Below are 20,734 nucleotides of genomic sequence, written 5' to 3'. Positions count from 1 at the left end.
GCTCTCGTGGGGGATTGGGTCTCTCTCTCAATCTCCACGAGAGCCATGCCCAGGCTAATGTACAGCGGAGAAAAAATAACATACATGTAGCAGGAGTTGTCTACCTTTGTTGAAAGTTTTAGAAGCATACCTGCCAACTCTCACGCATTGGGGGTGAGACTCACGCAATGACCCCGAAGAAAAAATGGAAATGCGTGAGATTTTTGCCCCAATTTCCACAATTTTATATACCGGGTATACGATCATTGATACATCGATTGCCCCAAAACTAAATCTCACGCATTGCCCCACTCTTGGGTTGGCAGGCCTGTTTAGAAGTTGCCGGTATATGTAGCTGACTGGCATTTTCCCACACACATCTTGTGCATGGTCCACGCTCGCAAAGTATAAAACAATGCGTTATTGGTGTATTGTGTGAATCCAAGCACACAATAAAAACTGTATATTTCTTCAATTTGTTCTAATAACTCCATCAATGTCACTCTGTTTTATTAAATGTAGAGTTAAGCCGAGTTTTCAATGAACTGACAAATTGTAACAGGTAATCTGACACAATATCTCATTCGTTCAGTGTAAAACCAACGAAGGCGTACTGCTCGCGCAGAACGGGTACGACAAGGAGTCGCCATTCCTAAATACCTACAATATACACGTACATGTTCGAGTACGCGTTCGATAAATTTGTAAACATGGTTCACGACGTCAAGTTTACGCGGATTAACCCACGTGGGGAAGTTTTATTTCAGACGTTTACTTGTTGCCGCGTAACCGATATTTTTCCGCGAGAATGCAGATGTGTTGTTTAGATAACACATAAATTTTATTTGATAAAACTAGTTAAAAATAATTTAAAAAATACTATTCAAATAATACAAATTGCAAAATATGCACGCATACATTAAAAGTATTATAGTATTTAACATGCGCGTGAATATTGCGAAAACCGGGTTTCCTGTTGGTTAAATCTGATCTTAACCACATTCCATAAACTGAATATAAGCTGTTGGGAGATACTGTTTGAACAGCGTGCTCTCGCGTGAGGTTACGTACATATAGAGGTGAGTATTAGTGAAGATTATGTGTCACTCTGCTTGAATATGCGACTATTATGCTTGAATATTCTTGATTCTGAATACAACAATATTTTTTGTTAATATGTGTTTTCTATTTATAACCGGAGTACATTTTTTTTTCATTTGCAGAAATTTTGAAGAGTGATAGTGTTTCGCATGTATTCTCTTGCTTAGCTATATGGATGTGTGGAGGTAGACATGGTCAAAATATTCTTAATGTAACTACACTGATAAGTGGAAGATGAAGCCGCGGGGAGGAGAGCACCCACTTACCGTAAGCATTATTATTAAAATTTGGTTACAGATGTTTGCTAATTCTAGCAATAGACATAACGCATATTGCAGATTGAATCATTAGCTAAACATTGTTATAGAAGTAGGCAGTTTTACGTTCGTGATGTAAACTTCGCCCTTTAAATATTTAGGTGGCTGTTAGGGTACGGCCGATAACAGATCAGGAGAGAGCAGCTGGAGGAAATGAGGTTGCATTTCCTGTAGATAAACAGGTGAGAAATGAAAATAGAAAAATCAAACATTCTTGTAGATTTTGTCCGGTTAGAATAAAAATCGATAGTAGCTAATATATTTACTAGCATTTTATTTACACCTGTTTAATTCTCGATTTTAGATGGTGGTGCTGATGGATCCAACTGAAGACCCTGATGATATTCTTAGAGCGAATCGATCGCGAGAAAGAACCTATGTATTTGATCACACCTTTGGTGGCAATGATGACCAGGTATATATATATGATAAACATCTAATAATTGTCTAGACAAGCCGTTTCTAGTGTATGTTGTCAATTTGTCCGTTTGATCTTCAGTAGCACAGATAATAGTTTTGTTAGAATTTTCAAGCTCGGAAAGATATAGTGCATTACTATTAGAATCAGTTTGCCAACATTTGGAAGTAAGAAGCTGCAAAAAAAAACACTTGAAACTGTCACTTGAAATTGTATCTTGAAACTCTACAATTTGCCATTCTATTAATTAAATGGCCTAGTGAGTTGGAGTGAGCAGGTGAATATGGGTATAGAGTAATATGGTTGCTATACAGGCATTCTATTAGTGTTGGCAAATGTGAATACAAACAAAGACCTGTGTCATCATTCTCTTTCAACTAATTCAAGCGTCAATGTTCATTTATTCCGCATTCGAAGTGAATTATTGATAATCTATTGCAATAATAATTGCATGATTGTTGGAGTGTGCTACGGAGAAGAGGATGGTGAAACAGTTTATGCGAGACGATGTCAGCCTTTTCATCGCCAAAGCCTTAATTTATTTTGTGATTATGGTTATCATAGCGATCTATGCAGTAACTTATCTCTATGTTAACTTTAAGTAAACAAGCATAAAATTTATATTGTAAGACAGGAGAGGTGAGCAGCTGCTGTACCGGAAATATTTGTTTACAGGAAGTTGTCTACCAAGTCACAACTCGGTTTCTTATAGATCAGATCATAAATGGATACAATGGAACTGTATTTGCGTATGGCGCAACTGGTATGTTCTGCCTTAAGATTTTAATCCTGTAGTTGTGTCTTGTTGCAACAAATAGGTAGTGAAGACATGCTGCAAATGCTGATACGCTCAATCTATTGCTAACATAACCGTGGCTGCCACAATAAATCTGTTTAAAGTTTGTATTTGATGATTTTCTTTTATGGAATTGCGAATGGTTGTAGATGCTAACTTTTAACCTTTTGCTATCATGGCTGCCATGTTGTGCGCAGCCGTTAGTACCTGCACTCGATGAAGAACTTGTGTCAACTAATAGGATCTTCCAACCAATCTGTGCACAAAATCATTTAAATGTTTCATTGTTTTGGAAGGTGCTGGAAAAACTTACACAATGCTCGGAACTCCAGATAATCCTGGCATATATGCAAGAGCCCTCAATGATCTCTTTCTGTTAGTTGCTAAATACGAAGAGGAGAATGTCTACAATGTATCAATGTCTTATTTAGAGGTCAGTGTTGAATACAACTATCGCAACTTTTCCTGCTAAAACCATTATCAATGGGTGTTAACGATATAAACTGTATTGTTTGCAATCAACAATACATTAATTGCTGAGTTAATTATTTTTTGCAAACTTGCAAATTTTATCTACAGAGTGTGAGTCTCGGCGGAGAAACTAATTATCGATTTGAATGATAAGCTAAGTTGAGTTTTGCCAGCGTATCTGTCACTTGGTTACTAATGACCGCCGCGAATTCTGGTCTACTTCTGCTCAGCTCTTGTGTTATTTAGCAAGCATGTCAATCTCCCAGTTCCAGAGTTCAATAAGTTTGCTTTGTATTTTCGAGATGCACGTGAAGCCGATGTCATGTTTCTGATGTGGCTCAAGCTTGTCCGATGCTGTAGCAATTGCTCGAGTTTGTTTGGTCACTGAGCTCTTCAAAGTACCTCTTTGAGGTGCTCGGCTTTCCTATACTTTGTATCGTTGGGCTCGAGTTACGTTATTAATATGCTAAACAAATAACACTGGGCAAACAGTGGCCTCGCTTTGTACTGATAAATACATTGACACGGCCTGTTCTAAGATCATTTGAGATTCCCAGAGAATTTCTTCTGCAGCTCGCTAAAATCTTGAAAGTCTTGACTAATGAATACGCGAGCATGAGTAAGCCTCTTATTCTATTCGCTCAAAACAATGTGACTTAACAATAGTGTGTCTAGGTTTTATTATTTATTATTGTATTCATCCCGTCCTTCCTTGTTTTATTAATCTTTCGCCTGTCATTTTAATGACAATAACTTTGACATGTCAGCAACGGTGCATTGGCCATGTCAGCAGTGATAGACTGGCCGCTTTGGCAGCAAGGTGCTTGTCTTAATCATATTTGCGTCTACTTGAGTACTTTTATTCTTACACGGCTTTTATTATTAGAATTATCTTTAGATGCACTCTAGTTGCTGCTTGTTTTGAAGTAGTCGTTTCTGCTTATAAAGGTCTGCTCTTGATCATATGAATACATCGGTAATCTAAAGGAAACATTAAGCTGGGGTGGCATCTAATTCTGGTAGACTTTCGTAGGTGAAACTAACTTGAGTATTCGTGCAAGTGATGTTTTTTACACAGAAATAGAATTATGAAAATTGTTTGTCTAGACAATAAATGAGCCTTGATTTCAGATCTACAATGAGATGGTCCGAGACCTTTTGAATCCATCAGCCGGATATTTAGACATGAGAGAGGATGCAAAGGGTGGTGTACAAGTAGCCAACCTCTCGGAGACTACAACCACTTCTACTGAAGAGGTTAGTCATGTACTGCGCCGGTTGGAATCATGCTGCTAGACCTCTACACTCAGAGATATGGTCAAGTCGTTTATCATGGAGTATTTATCTTGTAGATTATGGAGCTGCTTCAGCGGGGAAACATGGAGAGAACTCAGGAGCCAACTAAGGCAAACCAGACGTCCTCTAGGTCACACGCAGTTCTTCAAGTCACAGTTAAGCAGAGGAGTCGCGCACGCGACATCCACTCACAGGTGAGAGCCTGGTTATCTTGGTACCGATATGTCACATATTGTCTCGTGCTTCTTTTGTTTATCGTGTATCTATGTACACTGTGTAAACAATTGCCTGGGATGTCTATGTAGATGTTTACTGTAGAATGTAAGGTTTGGCCTGTATATCACAACAATGTAGGTGCATGTGGGGTGTTAAGATTTTATGTATGTGTATATATATTATATATGTGTATATAATATATATGTATACTGCTCACGTAAATAATTATCAAAGGGATAATTACTTAAGTAAAGCTAATAAAGAGTACTCAACATAAAGTATGGAGCTAAGTCTATAAATAGTATAAAGAATAGTTTGCACTTAGCTTTTAGCTACCTTTTAGGATGCAGTCTTCTCTCTCATCAACATGAGGTTACGCAATACAGATTTGTAGTGAGCTTTAGCTGAGTATGTTTTCCTTTTATCTATATTATTATGTACATTATATATTTTAAAGGTCGACTTGCAACAAAATTCACATTACAGTTATTTGGTATCAAAAGATTAGCCGTGTCTTACTCTGCTGTGATGTAGGCGCAAAATATGTACAAATGTGATTACAAGCTCTTAAAAGCTCAAAAACCATTACTAAAGCGCCGCAGGCTAGAATCTTTTTATTTTGCTGACGTACTCAAGCCAACTTGGTTATACAACACGAAACCGCCTAAGATTGGAATCAATTTATTTCTCAGACGTAGTCAAACGATCTGGTTATTTTTTTGACAGGTGATGTTCTCACGTGAATTGAAAGGCCAATAAAAGGTTCAATATAAAACTTCCCCTAACACTAGTTGATGACAAACACTTCGGATTTTATCGAGGAGCCCGTATCAAATATAGATGCTCGCTACTTTACAGTTTTGTTTCGGCTTGGTCTAATCGTCTAGTTGTAATCTGATCATGTGACCACTTCCTGCCAAACGGCGCGAACAATTTCTGCAGATTTTTTCGACTATCACAGGTGACCAACAGGCTCATCATGTTTATCAGACAATGATGTGTACTCCTTCGAGCTAAGGTTAAAAAAGTAAACGATTTTTCACGATACGTTGTAAGATATCAGTGCTGAAAGTGACAGTATTACAATAATAATGAAATAGACGCTTAAGGACAATAGACATGGTTTTATTGAATGCGTGAAGTATATTTGTGAAAGCATTTCGACGAATGAGGTTGTATGAACGTGTAAACAGAAGCCATCTCGTTCAATTACGTCCCATTTGAGCCGTTTTGGAAAGAGGTTCTATTCTACGGCAGTTTTGTGATGACGGCGATTAAATGTTCGTTTTTGAGCTTTTAGGAGCTTGTAATCACATTTCCACATACTTTGCCCCTACAACACAGCAGAGTAAAACATGGTGAATCTTTTGATACCAAATAACTGTAACGTGAGTTTTGTTGCAAGTCAACCTTCAACAATAAAGTTTTGGCTAAAAGTCGGCAGAAAGTGCTCGATACTGAAGTAGAGCTTACTGTAAATTGTATATATGTTTATGTATACATGGATATGTATGCCTATATATGTGTATAAATGTACATATATATAAGGTAAGGAGCTTTATACTGTAATGTATTTCATATAATGGGTTGTCATAGTAGTATGTCGGCATACAGTGAATCTGTAGCTGAGTATTTGATAATAGAAATGAGATTGTTGTAGGTTAAGATAGGCCGTCTCTTTCTGGTTGACTTGGCTGGATCAGAGAGGGCAGCAAATACACAAAACCGGGGCAAAAGGATGGTGGAAGGTGCACACATAAACCGGTCACTGTTGGCCCTCGGCAACTGTATCACAGCCCTCAGTAAGTTTGAGCTTTGTGGTGTGCGAGTATTTCCTGAGGCAACTGCTCACTGTGAACTTTTTTGTGGTTCAATCTCATATGCAGCAGAGTTCGGTGGTCTTCTCTCCTGTATTTTATAAGATTGTTTGACTTGGTGTGCTAAACACTGTTGTACTGGCTGTGTGTTTGGCCCAAGTATGCTGACATGTGTTTGGCCCAAGTGCTGACATGTGTTCGGCCCAAGTATGTTGATTGTGTTTGGCTGTTGTGAATGTGTGACAAAGGTTGGCTGATAAGCGCTCTAAATGCAGCTCCTTTCCTCTCTGTTCCCTGCAGACATTCGCTCTTCTCTTGACCTATTATTTATAGCTCCAATAGGTTATTTATGATGTTGTGAGAATCTCCTGAGTGTTGGTGCTGCTAAAGTTTCTATGAATTATTGAACAGTTAATAATGGTCAGACCAAAGTCATATATTTGTACAGCTCTCAGAGGTTGAGCTACTCAATGTTATTAGTTCTAAGTATTTGGGAATGTGGTATGCCAGGGTTGCTCAGAATAGTGAGTGTTGTAGGTGAAAGCAATGATAAAGGTGCTAGGGTTGCTCAGAGGAATGAGTGTTGTAGGTGAAAGCAATGATAAAGGTGCTAGGGTTGCTCAGAGGAATGAGTGTTGTAGGTGAAAGCAATGATAAAGGTGCTAGGGTTGCCCAGAGGAATGAGTGTTGTAGGTGAAAGCAATGATAAAGGTGCTAGGGTTGCTCAGAGGAATGAGTGTTGTAGGTGAAAGCAATGATAAAGGTGCTAGGGTTGCTCAGAGGAATGAGTGTTGTAGGTGAAAGCAATGATAAAGGTGCTAGGGTTGCTCAGAGGAATGAGTGTTGTAGGTGAAAGCAATGATAAAGGTGCTAGGGTTGCTCAGAGGAATGAGTGTTGTAGGTGAAAGCAATGATAAAGGTGCTAGGGTTGCCCAGAGGAATGAGTGTTGTAGGTGAAAGCAATGATAAAGGTGCTAGGGTTGCTCAGAGGAATGAGTGTTGTAGGTGAAAGCAATGATAAAGGTGCTAGGGTTGCTCAGAATAGTGAGTGTTGTAGGTGAAAGCAATGATAAAGGTGCTAGGGTTGCTCAGAGGAATGAGTGTTGTAGGTGAAAGCAATGATAAAGGTGCTAGGGTTGCTCAGAGGAATGAGTGTTGTAGGTGAAAGCAATGATAAAGGTGCTAGGGTTGCTCAGAGGAATGAGTGTTGTAGGTGAAAGCAATGATAAAGGTGCTAGGGTTGTTCAGAGGAATGAGTGTTGTAGGTGAAAGCAATGATAAAGGTGCTAGGACCTACGTGAACTTTCGTGACAGCAAGCTGACTCGCCTGCTCAAGGAGGCTCTCGGAGGCAACTGTAAGACAGTGATGATAGCCCATATCGCACCTGCAAGTCTTCACTTTGAAGAGTCAAGGAATACTCTGCTTTATGCTGACCGAGCCAAGCGAATAAAAAATAAAGTTAGTTATGCCTTATTCAGTACGCGTCCTTGTGTTGATACGCAATTTCAGACCTATCATGGCCTGTGATGCGATTCCTTGTGTTGATACGTAATATCAGACCTATCATGGCCTGTGATGTGATTAACACCAGTATTAACATGAGATGCCTAGAATTCCTTTCATTTTTAATAAGATAGCCAGTAGGTGGGTGTTTAAGAGGCGGGTTTTCAGAAACTGGATAGATTTTTAAGACCAATTAATTTTAGTGACCTGGTAGAAGGCACAGAGCTTGTACGCGTATCAACTTTAGACGAAATCGGCCAAAATTGTGGAAACACATAGAGTTTATGGGAACGAGTCATCACACACAATGACAAAGTGTGATTTATTATTAGCAATTAGTGCAGTCTTTGGCTTGCTTAAAAACATGCTATACTCGCTTTAGATTATGTTCATGGTTACTTCATGTTTGACAATAATTAGTTTTTGACCATATTAGGCTACAAGCAACGACGGTGAGCACTTGATCTACACATGTAATTGGTAAAGCAGGACTGACTTCGAAATTTTGTCAAAGGCGCTTCGTGTTTCATTTAGATGCTTCTCTTGGTATTGACTAGCCACGTGAACACGTGAAAAGAAAATGGATAAAATCCAGCTGATGCCAAAGGTATTGGGAGCTAAGTCAAAAAGTCTGTCTTCCCAAATCTAGCTAATTGGGGTGACACAACATTCACCTCACATTTCTACTTGGTGTTTGAGCTAATGGACTCGGTTGCTCTTTTGTTTTTTATTGATTTTCTATTGGTTCTTTTGGTGCATAGCGATTGTCAAGTCCAGGGTTGTCTCGAATTCGCTCTGTACGTCTCTTTATTGTTCACGTGCATATTTCTCACCTGCAGTGGTTGCTACTCGATGTTATTTGCTGCGTGGTAAATAAGAGATTGTAACTGAATATATCACTTATCATTGACACTTGTCATCAACACTCGTCCTTGCTCTACGATTACAAGTATATTAGTTAGAAATTGTCATAGCTTTGTACAAGGGTTAAACTAAACTTTCAAGTTTCTTGCAGGTGCGTCGCAACGTAGAGGATGTCTCGTATCACATCGCTCAGTACACTCAGATAATATCAGAGTTGCGAGGAGAGATTGAGCGGCTGCGAGCCAAAGTATCCCAGTCGATAACACAACCCGCTAGCATACAGGCTGTACAAAACGAGGTGAGGCTCGTCACTTGATAAGGTTCCTCCAAAATTGCAACAACTTTTGTCCAGTGCACTATTTGTATGTGAGTGAAGTTGGGATCATGGCTTTTGTTTATCTACCTCAGTCTGTAGCCTAAAGTAATTAACTAAACTTCGACACACCTTAGAACTTTTGACAGTTTAATAGGGAGCATTACTTGATGATTGTAAGTATTTGTCTGGCAACTCGGCAACTCGAGAAATATTATTAACTACATGGCCTGCCAACTGTGTCTTGATTTTGATTTGATGAATTTAATGTTTTTAATTGAGCCTTATCTTAGTATTCTGAAATATGATGACTATCGTTGATCTGGCAATTCTTTAGTTACCAAACTGATTTTAATAGACATTTAACCTTGGCAGTAGATAATACGGCAAAAAGACATGCCAAGCATTCGTGGAAATACAAAATTGTTTTTTTCTCACATCAACTAGTCGGACTATTCAGTAGAGTTTACTAATAGTTTGTTAATATTATAGTATAGTAGGTAGAGTAGTTGTCAGCTGTAGTTAGTTGACTCAAGTAAGGTTATGTCTATATGAGGAGTAATCTATGTGAGTAGCAGATTGAAGTCTAATGAGGTATTAGAACAGCTGTAGATGCATTTGTAAGGAAAAAATCTGAATTATTGCTCAAACTTGTTGAACATAGCAATATAGTATGAATTCAATTCAACTATCTATATGTATATTTCTCAATGTTTGACTGTCTGTTTGTCCATGTATAGTGATAAAGTTTTAGGAATGAAAATATACAGCGCATTGGATTTATATTCAGAAGCTCCAGTTCTGCAGACAGGCATTTATCCAATACACCATGCTGGCCAACTGGCTATACTATGCAATAAATTGGACACATACAAGTACTTATTACACATGCCAATCTTTCATGGCTTCACACTCAATGCTGCAGCTAGTGTTATGCATGAAGCCATACCAGAAGAAAAATGTATGTTCTTACGTGAAGAAAGTTGCTTAAAGTCATATAGCCAACAAAACTATTACAATCAGTATAGAGCTGTAGTAGGCACTGCAGCTGATACGGTATGAATTACACAGAAATAAACACAGTACACAGAAATAAACAAAGCACTTTCATTTAAAAAATTAGAATGGTAAATTTTGTATATGTTAATTAAAAATAAATTTTCTGTGCAAAAACCTTTTTATTACCCGTGCAACGTCGGGCATTCAACTAGTAGAGCATAAGTCTAGCTTACACTGTCCACTTCAACTCCAAGTTAACTAGGATGTGGCGGATGGTTCTGTGCAAAAATGAGTTAGTTGCTCTCTTTGTATCCTATCTATCTTTGTTTTGCGTCCACTCATATTTGACCACTGGTTGGTTAGAGATGTCTTTGGTAGCAATGTTGATAAGTTACAATATTTATAGGTGCTAAGAACTGCCAATGATCAGGAGTTTTTCAAGTTGAAGGAGCAGCTCATGTTGACGTTCAAAGACCAAATCGTATTGCGTCGTAGTTTGATGGAGTTCAATAATGCTAGCGTAGATGCTTCCTTGGAGTGCAATCGTCTCACTCGTATTATATCTGCGTGGGAGAGCGAACAACTTAGAGCTAAAGAGGTATTTGTAGTCTTCTGCTCCCCAGTTTGAGTTTGAATCAGTTGTTTCGATGTCGATCAACAATGAGCACTCATTCAGTCTGACTTTACCCTAATATTTATTTCTTACTTGCTGTCGGGCACATTCTTGCATAACATTCAAGTTTTCCTTTTATTTGCTATTAGATGAACCCTGAAGTTTTTATCATCTCGCTATACAGTTCTCTAGTAACTAAATACCTTACTGATGCAATCTTTTGTTGATTTTCAAACCTTTGCAGAAAGTAATTTTCTAGGCAATATTGTCTAAAGTTCATTGGGCAAGCTCTGTACATGGACTTGACTATACATCATGCTGTGATTGTTGTAATCTTTGCCTAGTAAATAGTTCGTGTAGGTATTACCTGCTCATGTATGTTAACTGTATAAAATGCATGCTGACTGTTATTTTAGCTGCGCGGAGCTGGTGATAGAGAGCTGGAGAAACAACTCGATCTCGAGGGTTTGAGCTACAGCAGTGAGGAACCTGACTATGTCCGAGTTGCCCGATCAGAATTGAAGGTAACTTTTATAGTTTTATTAGCGCTTCATGGAATTTTCTATGTGTTTGTTATTGCTGCTGACTTTTTCTTTATTGATTATGTTGGACATCATGTATCAGTTTTAGCTTAGCTGGTATTACTGCAGCTGTTGTCTCATCCATCGACAGGTTCAGCTCAGCGAGAAAAAGAAATGTGACAAAGCAAAGTCGAACACAAGCAAAGAGCTGGAGATTACAAAACAAAAGACAGCAATATTAGAAGAGGTTTGTTCATTCTAGTCTCATGCTGTCAGAGTGCCTGTTAGTCTGATTGTCATTACTAGTAAGTACCCTGGCAGTATAGTGTGCCGTTGGTGAGAGATTGTCAGGTGTGCCTTGGAAATTATCCATAAATGGTTGTTGTTCGCACCATATATGTTATTTTTGTTTGCTTTTTCTGTCACAAAACACAGAGAATAAGTATAGCACAATTATTCTGAAATAATAGAAGGTAATCGATTAGCACAGGTGTTGGAATGTCGGTCTACTACGCTGAGTGTCATAAGTGGGAGTTCTGTACTAAACAACCTTTTTTGCAAAACTTTAACCCTGGCTTTGGATGGACAGACAGACATAGCTCTTATTATAGTAAAGATTCATAGCGTAGTCTTTAGCTGCTCAGTTTCTGTAGTGTTTAAAAAAACGAGCCAAATGCCCGCCGTTGCACGAGTAATAGAATGATTACCTCATGAATATGAGTAACCTACCTGGAAAGCTAAATCTTTATTAAAATCTTTACTAAAACAATATCCGCCTTTTGGGCCAGCTTAACTACCACTACACGTAACAATCAACAGTGCTAGTTATTAATCCCAAGCAAGTGCTTTAAGCATGAGTATCATAACCAATGTAATGACTATTTGCCCAATAAATCCTTGGCATTCCGTGTAGCCTAAGTTCGCCGCCACCTCTAGATCTGGAGGTCCCGGGATCAAATCCAGTGCTGTGAGGATTTTTCATTGCTAGATTTTAATCACTATAATTGGACACACGGTTGAACAAAAAGACAAACACCGAGATTTATGTATATAGTAGATTAGCTCTTCATTATAAATATCTTAGATGACTAAGATATAATTTATAAGGTATGAATAATGCTATTAGAGCATACCTGGCTATATGATAGAGTCTGCAGGTGAGTTTCTTGCTCTCCTGCAGGGAGTGCACTGTTGTTGGCATTCACACAGTGAACCCTCATTTATAGGAAGCCTCCTCTTTTGCTGCTTTGCGTATTTTTTATAATGCTTAATCATGATTTATAGTAACAGAAAAATAATTTAAAGTCAATTTAGATTAAAACTGAAACCTTAAAGCTGCTTACTTCTGAACATAAGTCATTGTTTACATCGTAAATCGATAGTAATAAATAACTGTGTTAAATGTGCTCGTCAGTTTATTAGACTGTGAACCTATTTTAGTTTTAGCAAGATCTTCAAATATAATTTATAAAAAATAGTTTCATTATTCTTCGGTGGATGCGGTAGTGAGTCTAACAGAACAGTTCAAAGGAACCGATCCTAATGATACACACTGATAGTATTATGTTTATATAATAATAAATTTGTGTTAAGTACATTTTATATAGTAATAAAGCTGGCTATTGCACAGATGTCACATATCATGGATTACAGTTTGAAAGTAACTCCCACAGTAATCGATTTTGACCGCATTTGAAATGATGATGAACAACGGTACACTGTATCGTGAGGAGTCAGTCTGTTTATGACTTTATTATCAACTGTAGAGCCTGCCCCGATATGTCTCTACTGAGCTTCAGAAGGAAATCCTTACCTTGTTGCTGAGAATTCATGAACTTGAGATTGAAAATATTGAGAACAAATCAGAGATATATGTGAGAGACAACTTCCTCTCTCATCATGATCGCGTTATCGCAGAATATCAGACCTACAGAAGCATGGCCGAAGAGATCATTTCGCAGCAACGCGAACTCATTTATGGTTAGTAGTACACTTCGCCATTACTAATTCTGCAGAAAATTAAGTGAGTCATGCTGGAAGATTAGTAGTACCCTGGTAAACTATATTAACTATATTAATAATTACCGTAACTACCTAACTGTATGGTTAACTATATTTTCTGAAAAAATTTTGTTGCAAAACTCAAATTATCCGCAGATTGATATCACACAATGTTATAATGTGTGTATGTTGGTTTCTGTCACTTGTTGACCCCTTTAACAGTCATTTGACTCCCTTTTGATGGACTAGTGCTGCCTTGTTTTTATAATATCTTTAATGGCATTATAAGCAGGTCTTGCAAGCTTGCCTTTGCAAAGTCGAATTTCAAGCTTATAATGCATCCATAAGACTTCAACTATTGTGGAAATACAATTAAATGTATTTCTCTCTATTGTAATGTACGTTTCAAGCTAGACTATTGAAAGTCTAGGTAAAGCCTATAATGAGCCATAGAATAGAGGAGGGAGGAGGGTTAGACTTGTAAACCTCTATTCTTCCAAAATACACAGCAATTTATTGCGACTGACTAAACCTTTTCTCAGCTGCCATATATTATATTATATTTTAATTATCTAAAAGCTGTTTACTCAAGTAATGATTCTCATAGAATCTGCTGTTGCCTATTCTTGCGCTTTGATTCGTGTGCTGCTCGCTGTGAATAGTCAAGGAGCTCCTAGGACGAGGAATGGCGCCTACTCCTTGTTTACCCAGAATATTGATCGCTTGCATCAATGCATTTATTTGCGGCGCTGATCTGTGCGACTCTTTGTTTCAAAATGAGCCAACTGATGCGACGAGGATGAGAGGAGGTTCGATATAATCAATTTGTTGTGAATTCTGTGCAGCACGCAACAACCTGTGCATGGCAAGTTCGATGAATAGGGAGCTCATGCAGCCACTTGGACAGGTTACTCAAGCAAATTGCCATTTTCATAAACATGATGACCTTGGTTTGTTGGTTACCACTGTTATCCTTTACCATATACATGTACTCGCGTTTCAGCATGCAAAGATTTAACAACTCCTCGAGAGCTCGAAGAACTTTATGATATCTATCTCCAATCCTCCCAGTCTCTACCTGGTATGGAAAACCCACTGGCCTATCGAAATTTTCTGCCCACGATTAAGGTACAGATAATTCATTTTATCTTTTTTCAACACCTGTAATTGTATTGTACCATTCTACCTGTGTTCGTGCATTGTTTATTCACGCAGTCCCGATGACTAACGTCTTGGTCAGAATCAGCAATGGTCTGTTAGCTAATAGAAATATATATATAATACTACCAAGTATGGCAATGTTCGGGATTTCTTTCATTCTCAACCCAAATTGTTTCACGCCAAAAATCCATGGGCACATTCGTTGAGTACAACTGTCCTTAATGCATGCAAAGACGGTTTCTCGAGCTTCTAATCAGATGGATTGTGGCACATTTATACAGAAATAATCAGATGGATTATGGCACATTTATACAGAAATAATCAGATGAATTGTGCCACATTTATACAGAAATAATCAGATGGATTGTGGCACATTTATACAGAAATAATCAGATGGATTATGGCACATTTATACAGAAATAATCAGATGAATTGTGCCACATTTATACAGAAATAATCAGATGGATTGTGGCACATTTATACAGAAATAATCAGATGGATTGTGGCACATTTATACAGAAATAATCAGATGGATTGTGGCACATTTATACAGAAATAATCAGATGGATTGTGGCACATGTATACAGAAATAATCAGATGGATTGTGGCACATTTATACAGAAATAATCAGATGGATTGTGGCACATGTATACAGAAATAATCAGATGGATTGTGGCACATTTATACAGAAAATGAAAGTGTCAAGATTTTCTATTGATCCTGGCATTGCCTGGATTGGGCTTGATTTAGCACATTATCTGAGCTGTATATCTAACATTGCACACTCAAGGCCTCGCATATGGATTATTGAGTAGACATTTTAAGATGAAAACCTCATTTTTAAAAACGCATATGTTGACATTTTCTCTGACAGCCGCGACTCATAAGTCATCAAAGAAAAAGCACTAATTTGCAAAAGGCAAGCTGACTCAGTACTGCTAACTCAGTATTGCTGACGCTGCTGGAGAGCTGGAATTATTAAAGAAATGAACAAAGATTGCGATGAATAGAAGGAAACTAGGCTAATAACTGAAAATAGTTTTGCGACGCAGATTGTTGAAAGACCTCAGCTCATCAGCTTAGTCTCCGGGTTGTCCTATCTACTTAATACATGTATCACATCATGAAGGCCAATAAGACAGATTTTTAATTGAATTCCAGTTTCTTGATGACATCTATTGATCAGGGGCATCTCTTAGTTTCCTTCCCATCTATCAAATACACTAAAGTTGAGACCAATGCAGAGAATACTCAGGCAAGCGAATGGTGTGGCCTGTAGCATCCTGTCAATTAATGAATTAATGATGTCAGACCGCTGCCAGCATTAAACTAGGCCATTGAATTCAAGCATTATGAATGAGAATTTATGTAGATGCACTTTTATGGCTGCAGAATAAACCTTGAATTTCAATTAGCAGGCGAAAAGCCTATTGTGAGCACAATAATCACAGAAGTTGATGGTCACTACTGTCATTGCTGTATAGCAGGTGTTCTTAAAGACTTGCTTTACGAGTCTTCTGGGTCAGAATGATAGTCCCTCGGCTCTTGCTCTCTCAGTCTCCCTCCATTAATATAAAAGTTCAACTAAACCTAATGCTATCTGTTACATTGGTGAGCAATGCTGCTCTGGTAGTACATGTAGTAGTGTTGTAGTACATGTAGTAGTAGCGTGGTAGTACATGTAGTAGCGTGGTAGTACATGTAGTAGTAGCGTGGTAGTACATGTTGTAGTGTGGTAGTACATGTTGTAGTAGCGTGGTAGTACATGTAGTAGTGTGGTAGTACATGTAGTAGTAGCGTGGTAGTACATGTAGTAGCGTGGTAGTACATGTAGTAGTAGCGTGGTAGTATATGTAGTAGTGTGGTAGTACATGTAGTAGCGTGGTAGTACATGTAGTAGTAGCGTGGTAGTATATGTAGTAGTGTGGTAGTACATGTAGTAGTGTGGTAGTACATGTAGTAGTGTGGTAGTACATGTTGTAGTAGTGTGGTAGTACATGTTGTAGTAGCGTGGTAGTACATATAGTAGTGTGGTTTCATCTTGATGGAATCACAGCAAATGCAGCTGCGTTGGTATTTATTGTTCTCGTTTTTATCCTTTTAGTGGTGTGGCTGCTGTAGCATTCATGCTCATCTGATGTATAGTCTAACTGGGCTTTTTCTCTTACAGAATGGCTCGACAACGAGTCTTATAGAAATGGGTGCTTCTATGGCCAACTTGGACAGACTAAGTACTCTGGCAGAGGAAGCTCCATCCGGGTTCTTCCGTCAGAAGGCCATAGAGCGTTCCACGTAAGTTTCTCACTTTCCCGCATAAACACAACCATTGATATTCTATGACCTGCACAATTTAGTGATGATATATATTACTAGATGTGATTTTGTGTAGAGCAAGCTTGAAGCTGTTGTCCACCACTCCATTGCTGGTAGTTAGTCATAGGTAGGCAGTGTTGCTGTGATTCTTCTTTCGCTCTTCTCTCGTTATAATTCATCACATGTCAGCAAGGCTCATCACTATTATTGGTTGGTTTGTGGACTCATATTCTTTAGAAAACAGAGAAAAATCTGTATTTTTGTGAAGTTGGATTTTGCGACTGTGAGTTTCAGCTTTGACATGTTTTAGTTTCTATGCTCTTACACCTTTCGAGAATAGTAAACCTGATTATTTGTGCTCATTGTTGTTTGCTTTTTTTGCTGTTGATAAAATGGAGTAATTGTTTTATAGCCCAGAAATAGAAGATCAATCGAAGGTATTCTCGGTAAGTCCAAGGTCATTAGGGGTCAAGGCTGTTAACAACCAACGACATCTGAGTGTCTCGCCTATGAAGGTTAAGCACAAGGAGGACACGATGTACACCCTCAGCATGAGAAGTAATAGTGTCGAATCGCTAGAAAAAAAAGATTCCTTGTCACCCGCTGATCTCACAAAGGCACTCGTACCCCCTAAGGTCAGCCAGGAGACAAGGGGCATAGCTGCTCTTGCAGCTGCTAAAAAACGGCGTCAACAGCAGGAAATAATGTCAAGTCGTCAAAACCTGCAGGACACGCCGTTTAATCAAACATTTATTTCTTATGACGATGGCGACAATGCTCTCACGTCCAGTCGTCTGGCCAACCATAACAGAGTATACGATTCTCGTTTCAATCTTAATGATGACTTGGAATCGTATGACAGTCAGATGGTTGATGCCAAAACAGACGGGAGCACACCAAAGGCAGGACAGAGGATTCCCCGAGCCAGCAAGCACCGTCATCAAGCACTGCTTCGGGTGCAGAACCAGAATCCCGGCGCCCCAGTTGGCAGCTCAAACTCCGACAGGCTTATCGACCCAACAGACACTCATTATAAGGTGAGCCTCTCAGGCTTGTACATCTATACCCACTATTGGACCTTTGTAAATTCTAGTGCTTGCTGAACTGTGTATAAAAACATTTTCATACAACGAACGTCGTCCCACTGAATAACTTTGTTTTGTCTTAAGTATTCCGGTACAAGGGTAGCAATACTAGGAATCACTATGTGAATCTATTTTATATATTTAACTGCATAGCAAAAAATAGATAAGATGTCTGTGAAGATATGCTAATGCCAATTTTAAAATAGGACTCGAGTCATTATTTTCTAACACTTGTTTTGGTAACTGCAGTTCCAGCCTGGCCTGCGCTACTGGCAGGTAGGCACTGTTTCTCTTTCTCAAATGTCCTCTATATATTGTGCTACTGATATTATCATTCCTTAGTCGAGTATTAGATCCTGAATATATTTGATGTCGTCCATTGTAATGATAACTCCCGATATCTCAAGTTTTTTATATACCAGTTAAGAGTCATTGTAAAACATTTGGCGCAGCTTACGATGATTAGTGAGTAGTCAATTACTAACATATAAAGCTTGAGAATGCAACTCGTAAGTTGGTGGAACTTTCGGCACTTCATTACTTTTCTACCTTTTAAATCTGAGAGTTAATATTCTTTACTTTACTTTGTTAGTTTCAGTGCCCTTTATCTTGCCTTTGTCGTGCTCCTCATAGTCTAGCTACGGTTGCCTCAGCCAGCGTCTCTTTTTTCTTCCAGTCTCATCTCCTTCTAGTTTTACTTTGCTCTTTGTTTACCTTTAACATCATAAGTAAATGTCTCTAGGATCAGACGGTCGGCAAAAGTGTTTTTATTTTATTCTCATCTTGTCACATTTGTAGCACAAATTGAAATTGTCATTTGCAAAAACCTTTGGAAAATTCTGCAGTAGACTTAAATCGCATTTAGCGTCTAAGCTGTTTGTTCACTATTACATGCCCTGATGTTATTGTGGAACATAATATGAACGATCAGATAGCCACGAATCCTGTTACAGGGAGTGAAAGTTGGGAGAAAGTCACAAGTCGTTGTCAGACCAAAGCAAGCAGCGTGGAAGTCATCGCAAGAGACCAGCCGAAGACAAGCTGTTGTTTCTAAGCCAAGAACGAACAAGAGTAAGTAGCAGTTCGTCATAAATATAGCATCACAAGTACTTAGCGTCTTACTTACCGTCTGGGTGTCTACTGCACTGGAAATTAGCAGCGTGACAGTATGCCATCTTGTACTGTATCGGATATTTGAGTATTACATCATTAAGTAGTGAGTTTGACTTGAATACTTGACTAGCTACATGACACGTATTCATTTCCTTTTTAGTTACCTCTCGCTATCTTAAGAGCTTTGGCACCGTCAATGAGAACACTTCCTACAAAGCAAAACCTGGTGAGTTTACTATAGTAATTCATTGCCTCATCCAGGACCATTTGCTAGCCATTTGTGTCACTCTAGCGATGGGCTTAGTGAATGACAGATCATCAAAGCCTCACATTTAATAATGGCTCGAATAATTTAATACTTTAATAAATTTTAATAATTTAATTTAATAATTTTAACATACCGATGTTATGTTAAAATTAGTTGGATGCTTTTCAGTTTTAAGTTTTCGCAACTTAAATACTTGAAATTCGTTATTCTGATTTAATTACATTCGGGATATAGCCTAGGATTTTTTTGATGGCTTTGACATTGACTCACAATGGTTTTACAATGTTTGGAGGCTTCGAATGAATGGTTCGGGCTTGGATTTATTACATAAAAGTTTGATAATTGAAGATATTTTTATTTATAGCAGCTTTGAACGGCTACTATTTCAAATCTCATTCGTCCTGCAAGTCTTTTATCTCGCCGTTAATATTTCTCACCGAAAGTTTACAATTATAGTAAAAAATCATTTGTTTTCATTTTTCAACATTTAGTTTTTATAATTTTAAATATCAATCGGTTACCTCCACAATGTATAAGATGATTAAGCCCTCACATAAAATCACAATGAAACTCTTCTGAAAAAGCCATTGATAAATCGAAACAATCTTGGCAGTAAACTGGTGAGATGTAATTTTATGATTGGCGATACAACTACTAGTTAAACTGTACACACATGTTCATTTTTAGTGACCGAAAGGCGTCAAGAAAAAGGGAACAAGACTCAGCCAACTATCCCATCTTACAACAAGGGAGACATAGCTGTTGCTGGCTTTGGCTTGCGCTACTAAGTCTAGTTATGACAAGGGAAGCTAACTCTTCGGTGGTTGTTTTACTAGTCATTGTCAACTCAGAGCAATATCTATGTTATTATGGGTAATACAAAGTATTTTTATATTAACAGCGCTCATTATAATTGTTATGCATGGCCTTATAACTTTTCATTATTCTTGATTTGCTCAGTTATTATTCGCATGTATATATGTAGATATATTTAAATTATTTAAGAGTTCTTATATACATAAAATTAAATTAGTATTTATTAGTATGACTCGTGGATAACTACTCTAAATGTTATGTCCATTTGAGACTTTTTCTGTTGCTTATCAGTTTGCTGTCATTGCGTAGCCTGGTCAGCATAGATATGTGTGTAAATACATAGAAGTTTATAAATATATTACGTTTTAAAATTAACTTCTACTATGAAAAAGCTTTTCTAAATGTATATACATGTACTGCATTTTTCTTCACATAAACTACTTGATATTTTGAATCGAGGTAAATTATCAGCATACTGATTGCCTTGCCAGTAAGCATTTGTTAGTTTGTATTTGTTCAGTTCAATATATTATTGTTGAACATGTAATAAACATGCTATAATGATCAACCTGCTGAGTCCAATCATTTTATAGCTTCTGCCATAATCATTTCTTACAAATAGTCGTTCAATGAGCATCCTTCCAGCTGGCATTTTTTTGCATCTCAAGTCCATATCAAAGCGATGTTAGTCTTCCCACAACCCTGTTTGTTCTGATATACTGCCGGAAACAGATGTTAAGTATGTGGCTTAA

The 20,734-nt window shown here is 38.0% G+C and overlaps 1 protein-coding gene across 1 annotated transcript; it reads left to right on the top strand.

Moving 5' to 3' along the window:
- Positions 1–964: 964 nt before the first annotated feature.
- Positions 965–20,467, top strand: LOC137395894 (kinesin-like protein KIF19). Its single transcript, XM_068082263.1, has 21 exons — positions 965–1,058; positions 1,203–1,347; positions 1,499–1,579; positions 1,702–1,812; positions 2,491–2,578; positions 2,908–3,044; positions 4,214–4,339; positions 4,435–4,572; positions 6,255–6,396; positions 7,677–7,870; positions 8,931–9,077; positions 10,498–10,689; positions 11,121–11,228; positions 11,377–11,472; positions 12,992–13,205; positions 14,230–14,354; positions 16,558–16,679; positions 17,113–17,737; positions 18,739–18,856; positions 19,059–19,124; positions 19,854–20,467. The coding sequence occupies exons 2-21, from the start codon at positions 1,315–1,317 to the stop codon at positions 19,952–19,954; spliced, it is 2,964 nt and encodes a 987-aa protein (XP_067938364.1). The 5' UTR covers positions 965–1,058; positions 1,203–1,314; the 3' UTR covers positions 19,955–20,467.
- Positions 20,468–20,734: the final 267 nt, after the last annotated feature.

The sequence above is a fragment of the Watersipora subatra genome, chromosome 1, assembly GCF_963576615.1.
Source record: "Watersipora subatra chromosome 1, tzWatSuba1.1, whole genome shotgun sequence".
Classification (NCBI taxonomy): Eukaryota; Metazoa; Bryozoa; class Gymnolaemata; order Cheilostomatida; family Watersiporidae; genus Watersipora; species Watersipora subatra.
This window is presented reverse-complemented; position numbering and strand designations above follow the sequence as displayed.

Coding starts and splice junctions, on each gene's coding strand:
- LOC137395894 (XM_068082263.1), top strand. CDS start 1,315: ATGAAGCCGCGGGGAGGAGAGCACCCACTTACC. Junction 4,573..6,254: donor CACGCGACATCCACTCACAG/GTGAGAGCCTGG, acceptor AGATTGTTGTAG/GTTAAGATAGGCCGTCTCTT. Junction 7,871..8,930: donor CCAAGCGAATAAAAAATAAA/GTTAGTTATGCC, acceptor AGTTTCTTGCAG/GTGCGTCGCAACGTAGAGGA.